Raw genomic sequence first — 7,446 nt, 5'->3', positions numbered from 1 at the left:
GCAATGAATGTACAAATGCGCTTTACACAATTGAGGTATGTATGGATTGTGATGAGTTGTATGAGCCCCTAATAAAATGATTTTTTTTAAAAAGAGTCTTCCTCTTGTTTCTCTGTCCCTCCAGTGTATCAATGTGGTCTCCAGTCTCATTGCTACTGCTGGGAAATCTGAGTAATAAATAATGTTACAAATGGAGTTGTGTCTGCTGCAACTCATTATGACCCTATTTGATAGTTAGGTTTTATGTCAACTTGGCTGGGTTAGGATTCTCCCATGATGTGATCTAATATAATGTTATCACTTCCACGATGAGCTATTCTTTGAGCAGCCAAGTATTCGTGCCACCAGGGTTTCCGTTTTATATTATCCAACCCACTACACAATGATTAAGCATTCAACTGCTAACCAAATGATCAGCTAACCAAACCAAACAGTGGCTCTACAGTAAAAAGTCCTGGTGATCTGCTCCCATAAAGAGTACAGTCAATAAAAATTCATGGGACAGTTCTACACTGTTCTATAAGGATCATAATGTGTCATAATCAACTTGACAGCACACAACAACAATATAATAATCAATGCATTGCCTTTGTTCTACCAAGATTTTGTGCTCACATTTTTACACATATTAACTAGCCAGGGCCATTAATAAACCATCAAGTAGCTCTCAAATAAAATTTGTAAGTAAATGAAAATAAGAACAAGAGTTTAGCACATTTTTTTCTACACATATCAACAGGAAAAACATATTTCTCCTGTTTCCACATAATTAGGATGGGGAAGTGTGCTTGAATTCAGCACGATGTGTACATTATTTCCAGACTGGCCCAATTAAGCATCACATCTGATCATCTTGCCCTCAGAAATAGCTTGGAGGTGACCTATTCCAGATGGGAGAACTATGAGTGAGAGAAGGGCTGCCTGACCTACAGAAACTTGCTTTGTTATGTGTTGTTGTTGCTGGTTGCTATCTAGTAAGCTCTGATTCATAGTGACTGTGTGAAATAGAACATAACCCTGCCTGGTCATGAAGCAGTCTCAGAAATAAGCTGTTTTATGTTAAACTTCTAAGATTCTAAATTTTATTTATAACTGCAAGACATCCTAGCAATCCTTGCTAATGTCAAAAGTAGCATTATTTTTCCATCCTAGAATTCAAAGCAGAAGAATTATAGATACAGAACAAGAGAGAGAAAGGACCAGTTGTCAACTCCATTTCTTTTTTTAATCATTTTATTGGGGGCTTGTAAAACTCTTATCACAATCCATCATACATCCATTGTGTCAAGCACATTTGTACATTTGTTGCCATCATCATTCTCAAAACATTTGCTTTTTACTTGAGCCCTTGGTATCAGTTCCTCATTGTTGCCCCTCCTCCACCCCTCCCTCATGAACCCTTGATAATTTAAAAATTATTACTATTTTGTCATGTCTTACACTGTCCGATGTCTCCCTACACCTACTTTTCTGTCATCCATCTCCCAGGGAAGGGCTTATATGTAGATTGTTGTAATCAGTTCCCCCTTTCTACCCCACCTTCCCTCCACCCTCCTGGTATCGCCACTCTCACCACTGGTCCTGAAGGGTTCATCTGTCCTGGATTCCCTGTGTTTCCAGTTTCTATCTGTACCAGTGTACATCCTCTGGTCTAGCCAGATTTGTAAGATAGAATTGGTATCATGATAGTGGGTGGGGGGAGCATTAAAGAACTAGAGGAAAGTTGTAAGTTTCATCGCTGCTACACTGCACACTGAATGGCTTATCTCCTCCCCACAACCCTTATATAAGGAGATGCTCAGTTGCCTACAGATGGACTTTGGGTCCCCAATCTGCACTCCCTCTCATTCGCAATGATATGATTTTTTGTTCTTTGATGCCGATACCTGATGCCATCAACATCTCCTGATACCACAGGCTGGTGTGCTTCTTCCACGTGGCCTTTGTTGCTTCTAAGCTAGATGGCTGCTTGTTTATCTTCAAGCCTTTAAGACCCCAGATAGCTGGGCACCATCAACTTTCTCCACCACATTTGCTTATGTACCCACTTTGTCTTCAGCAACTGCATCCGGAAGCTGAGCATTATGGAATGCCAGGTTAATAAAACAAAGTGTTCTTGCATTGAGGGAGTACTTGAGTCCAGGCCCAATGTCCATCTGCTACCTTAATACTAAATCTATAAATATATGCATAGATCTATTTCCCAATCATCATATATAAATATATTTACATATGTACATGCCTGTATTTTGAGACTTGTATAAATGCCGTTTGCCTCCTAGTTCTTTTCTCTATTTCCTTTTACTTTCCTCTTGTCCCATTATTCATGCTCAGCCTTCATTTGGGTTTCAGTAATTCCTCTCAGTTACATTGCCCTTGATCAAGCTCTACCAGGCCTCTTACACCCTCCTCACCAACAATTTTGGGATCACTTGTTGTTCCCTTGTCCCTGGGTTTGTTAACACCACTTCCTTTCCCCCACCTCCCTCTCTCCCATGTTCTCCGAGAACAGTTGGTCCCATTGTTTTTTCCTCCAGATTGTTTATCCTGCCCAGCACCATATGGCCAGCCCCACTACATGACAGGACATCCTTCACTGACCCATATCCCTACAAGGGACAACACTGGAGACACAGAGTGGGAATTGCCCCAGATCTGACCCCACCACACTGAGGCAAAACTCTAAGGGTGTGCAACAGAACAGCAAGGGGGAGTAGAGCAACGAAGTCCGGAGGGAATACCAAAAATGGACTTTGAGGCCAGGGCGTGGCAAGGCACTCCATCAGCATTGACTGGAACACACTCCTAAAGGTTAACAAACAGACCTTGAACTATTTACAGGCTTTTCCTTTTTTTGTCATTGGTTTTGTTGTTGTTGTTGTTTTGTTTTGTTGCTTTGTTTTGCTCTGTCTTGTTTTTGTGCATATTATCAACTAGATTTATAATAGCAGTACTATTGGAAAAAGTGTTGCTTGAACTGTTGCTGGTTAGTAATCCACAATCAGAGGGAACACAGAATAACCAAAGGACAATCCAGTGGATCTAAGTGGAATCAACTATTCAAGTCAACTACACAGGTGGGGTAGAGTTGAATGAATCCTGGAGTAGAAAGTCAACTATGCTAACATAGAAAAAGAAAGCTGTGTTTTCCATCTTTTTGTACACTTCTTAAATATGTTCCCTTTGCTCCAAATTCCTGATATATCCATTTGTCTAAAACTATCCTCATGAAAGCAGTCTTTCTAAAACACCTAACCTCTTCAAATTTATACTTGTCCTAACTTCCCTTCCAAAGCCCACAATAAAAGTAAACTCTGATACTTTTCTAATCTGCATTTGAATACAAATGACTCCATGTGAGGCTCAGTTAGTTGCTTCTATTTGTAGCCTTGGGGAAGGCCTCCTAGAGGAAGTAGCATTTCAATTGAGCCCAGTAGGTTAGACGGTCATCCAGTAAAAACAGAGGTATTACATTGCAAGGGCTCACCCTTCCTGCAAATACAATTATTCTTGCACAATTATATTTAGCCTATTTGGCAAACAGTACTTAAATAAAAACACAAAGTCAGTTTTAAAATAGAAAGGTAAATGAATATCACGATTAAGTTGTCTTTGCCGTATTTCACTTATTTTGAGAACATTCTTTATAATACTTTATCATGTATTAAATATAGGCGCATCTTACTGTTGGTACTGGTTAATAATAAGTTTCTAAATTATTTTTTCTGCTGATGGATAAATTTTATTTGACTAACATCTTCAACTTCCAGTCTTCAAAGCTGATAGAAAGCAAGATTGATGAGGGCTCAAAGAATATCCTGATATGACCGTTAAGAAGACAAATAAAAGCATTGGGGGGAGGGTCAAGAAGTTGAACAGAAAGGGGAAAGGGTCTGGTGGAAATATTAAAGCTAAAGAGAAATAAAGCAGTGGAAAAGAGTGAGGTGTGAAAAAGAGTAGATTTAACCAATAAAACTCACCGGTGCCTCATAAACCGTAATGCAAAGCCTATGAAAAGGAGCAAGGGTGGCAGTATTATAACCAGACAGATCAAGCCAATGGAGACGGGCTGTCCTAGTAATTGAGAGAGGGCACAAGCATGTCACTTCAAATCTCATTCTCTGATTTTCCAGGGCTTTCTCTGCCCACCTGAATGTCAGCACCACCATCTACCTGTTTCCAATGTATGGGGAGGTTCTGGTCCCTTCTCTCATTGTCTCAAAAAACAAAGCACGGCAAACAAAACAAAAAAACCTGGACTCACAGCTATCGAGTCAATTTGGTCTCAGCAACCCTTGGCACGTTGTAGAACTGTCCCTGTGGGTTTCTGAGGCTATACATCATCGCAGGGGTAGGAAGTCTCATCTTTCAGCTACAGAGACCCAGTAAGTGGAAATCGCTGACTCTGTGGCTAGCAGAGCAATGCTTAAGCCACATTCAATATGTATCCTTGGTCCCTCCTTCTTACCTTCCCCATCCAATCTGTAGGGCCTCCATTCTTATGTATTCTGTATTTTAGATCACCTGTTGTTATACCTCTTATCCCAGAGACCAATCTCCTCTGTGTGTGGGTGTGTGTTTCTGTGTGTCTCTCTCCAGCTCAATATATACGTCTCTCTTTGATTTGTTAATTCCAAGCCTTCCCCCGCTCCTCCCTCTTCAGTTAGGAACATCTCCTTCCCTCTCTAGTGGGCCTCAGTTCTCTCCCACTTTCTCACCCCAGTAGAGGACAATGTCCTGGCCACCGAGACTGCTGTGCTTCACTCGGCAGGACAGGCCAGCAGCCTCCCCAGCTGCCACGTCCAGGGTGACTCGGAGATACCAGGTCCCGTCAGCATTGGGCAGGACATCACCTCGCCGAGAGCCAGGCTGCTCCTGCTCCCCCCTCAGCCACGTCACCCACACAGGCTTCGGGTAGAATCCAGAGACGCGGCACACCAGCAGCAGACGGTCAGGACCAGGAGTGGGTCCCCTGGACAGCCAGGCCACAGGCTTTTCTGGGATAGGAAATGTGTTCCAGTTAGGACTTCATAACACAGAGACTTAGCCCCTGCAGGTTGGGACAGTGACCTCTCTCTATTCCTTTGAGAACCAAATATTTTATCCATTAATTTACTCTCTCTTGGGTTCCTTCTTTTTTGACAAAAGAGAGGGTGGCTAGAAAAATAAGAAGACTATTACTGAAGGAATCAGGAGGCAGCAAGGATCTGAAATACTGTGGAATTGTGGGATCAGAGCAGCAGACTACTCTAGAGAAGTGTGCGTGCAGTTTTGGTATAGTTGGGAGGAGTGAAGGATCACAGGCAGTTATCAGTAACAGAAACATCTTGGAGACAGAGTGGGACAAACCTTGCCGTTGTAGAGCTGTCTTTCCTGCATCAAGAACACCCAAGAGAAATTGAGGGCAGTCTAGAAAGAGGAGTTTCCCTATTGCTTCCAGGATCCCTTGGTACTGAATGATTGTTGCACAAAACTTCTTTGCCCTCCAGCCACCCTCTGGAGCAGGTACACATGAACAATTCGGGATGCTCAGGAAGTCCAGTCCTCCTAGAGCTCCCCTCAGGAAACTTTCTGGGGCCTCCCCATGACACAGCTCACAACCAGCTATGCCCTGGATCTCAAACGGATCTGCGTAAAAGGAAAACAGAAATATATTAAATAGTAAATGAAGAATAAAAGGATAAGGAATAGACTTAGGACAGTTTTGATGGGGAGAGATATCTGGGAACCAAAAACCGATGCCAGTATTTAGAGAGATGAACATTGGGGGACGGTATGTGTGTCATCAGTGGGAGACCAGGCTTGCTTTGTAATGGATGGTGGTTAACAATAAGTGAAGAATAAGAGGGATTGGGTGAGGGAGTCAGAATGAATGATTACATTGTGGGAAGGGCAAGGAGAATCAACAAAGACGACACGTATCTTAAGGAAAATCACATTAACACACTCAGGCACAGTCTAGGGAAAGTGAGGGTTTTAAAATTGAATAGAGTAGTCGATTTCATACTAGACTAAAGAGAGGATGGTTAGAGAGGGGAAAAAAAGACTATTACTAAAGTAATCAGGAGGTAGCAAGGTTCTGAACTATTGTGTGGAATTATGGGACCAGGGCAGCAGACTACTCTAGAGAAGTGTGCATGCAGTTTCAGGACATTTGGGAAGAGGGAAGGATCACAGGAAGTAGCAGCCAAACAACGAGGCAGAAAAAAGTAATTCAGAATCCCTCCAGAACTCACATTCCATCTGGAATACACTGGCAAAATCTCGTACTTCCCGAATAAATCCAATCAGGTAGACTCGAAATATGTCCACCAGTTCAGTCACCTCCTGATCACTGAACTTGCCCTTGGACCAGGGCTTCAGGAAAGTAGCATTTTCTGAGTTGCTCTCCCAGCCATGAATCTGCACATCATCCAACCAGCCTGAGCCTTGGTTTTGTGCCCAGGTGCTATTGGGAAAGGATGATATCTGGATGAGGTAGAACGAGGTCGGACCCTGGAAATCTGCACAGAGTGAAAGAATGGTGAGAAGGGAGAATGAAAAATATGAGAGAGAATGCATTTGATATTGGGGTGAGGGGGAGGACAAGGGGAGCGGCCTGAAGAACACATATAGCCTAGACAATTGCCTATCCCAACATCTCGATCCTAGTCCCAACTTCCAACATGGTTGAAGAGGCAGGAAACAGAAGTGCATAACATTTAATGGCCAACTACACCTGCGGTCACTACAGCATAGTTTACCCAAATCTCCCCATAACATCCGTGAGAGATGCCAGGATTATTCTTACCATCCTTATTGTCGCCACCTTGAAAGAGAAGTGCCAGCAATAAAAGCAGCAGAAGCAGCATTTCCCTGGGCGTCAGAAAGACTAATTCTCTGGTCTAATGAGCAATCTGATTTCAGCAAAACCTCTCTTCCAACTGACAATCTCTCCCTCAGCGGCACTATATTGGGGGAAAGCTGTGGCTCCTACAACCCTAAGCTTCCCACTCAGCCTCTCAGTTCTGAATTTTCCCTCAGCTTTTTCTTACTTCCCTCCCTGGCTTCTAGCTGCATGTAAAGTCCCCAGCTTCTACCTAACCAACAAGAAAGCTTACAACCATCATGTTGATTCGATTCATGCCTTTCCTACAGCACAGAGTGAAAATGCCCCTTGCGGTTTCAGAAGCTGTAATCTTTGCAGAAACACTCTGAACCTTTCTCCCAAAGGAACTACTGGTGGATTCAAACTGCTGGCCTTGCAGTGGACAGCCACTACCCGACTAGGGCTTAACTTCTATCGGATTCTGAAAAATGTCCAACTCCTTCACGTCACATCTGTAAAATGAGAGGGTAATACCAAACGATTTCCTTTCTAATGTTATTGACTTCAGTCCACAATCATTTTTTTAAAATCATTTTATTAGGGGCTCATACAACTCTTATCACAATCCATACATACAT

The 7,446-nt window shown here is 42.7% G+C and overlaps 2 protein-coding genes across 2 annotated transcripts in view; both read right to left on the bottom strand.

Annotated features, from left to right (window-relative positions):
* Positions 1-3,976: 3,976 nt before the first annotated feature.
* LOC101652144 (T-cell surface glycoprotein CD1b-like) lies at positions 3,977-6,851 on the bottom strand. The gene is made up of 5 exons (XM_004714782.1): positions 6,791-6,851; positions 6,237-6,503; positions 5,350-5,628; positions 4,719-4,997; positions 3,977-4,074 (listed from the first exon to the last, which is right to left on the bottom strand). Exons 1-5 carry the CDS (start codon positions 6,849-6,851, stop codon positions 3,977-3,979), a joined length of 984 nt encoding a protein of 327 aa, XP_004714839.1.
* A 414-nt stretch (positions 6,852-7,265) lies between these two features.
* The window catches only part of LOC101651839 (T-cell surface glycoprotein CD1a), a 37,015-nt gene continuing 36,834 nt past the window's right edge, over positions 7,266-7,446 (bottom strand). Inside the window, exon 9 of the mRNA XM_045298366.1 lies at positions 7,266-7,320. Coding sequence (XP_045154301.1) covers positions 7,266-7,320 — 55 coding nt within the window. The remainder of the gene's footprint in view (positions 7,321-7,446) is intronic.

This window comes from Echinops telfairi, unplaced genomic scaffold, assembly GCF_000313985.2.
Source record: "Echinops telfairi isolate 266 unplaced genomic scaffold, ASM31398v2 ScPeMD7_7425;HRSCAF=8463, whole genome shotgun sequence".
Classification (NCBI taxonomy): domain Eukaryota; kingdom Metazoa; phylum Chordata; class Mammalia; order Afrosoricida; family Tenrecidae; genus Echinops; species Echinops telfairi.
The sequence above is the reverse complement of the archived record's forward strand: the minus strand, read 5'-3'. Positions and strand labels throughout refer to the sequence as shown.

What these genes read in the sequence shown, in the direction of transcription:
- LOC101652144 (XM_004714782.1), bottom strand. Translation starts at nt 6,851, where the DNA reads ATGCTGCTTCTGCTGCTTTTATTGCTGGCACTTCTCTTTCAAGGTGGC. An exon ending in AGGTGGCGACAATAAGGATG is followed by an intron (nt 6,504 to 6,790) that starts GTAAGAATAATC and finishes CACTCTGTGCAG; the next exon opens with ATTTCCAGGGTCCGACCTCG. An exon ending in GACAGCTCTACAACGGCAAG is followed by an intron (nt 4,998 to 5,349) that starts GTTTGTCCCACT and finishes TTCCTATCCCAG; the next exon opens with AAAAGCCTGTGGCCTGGCTG.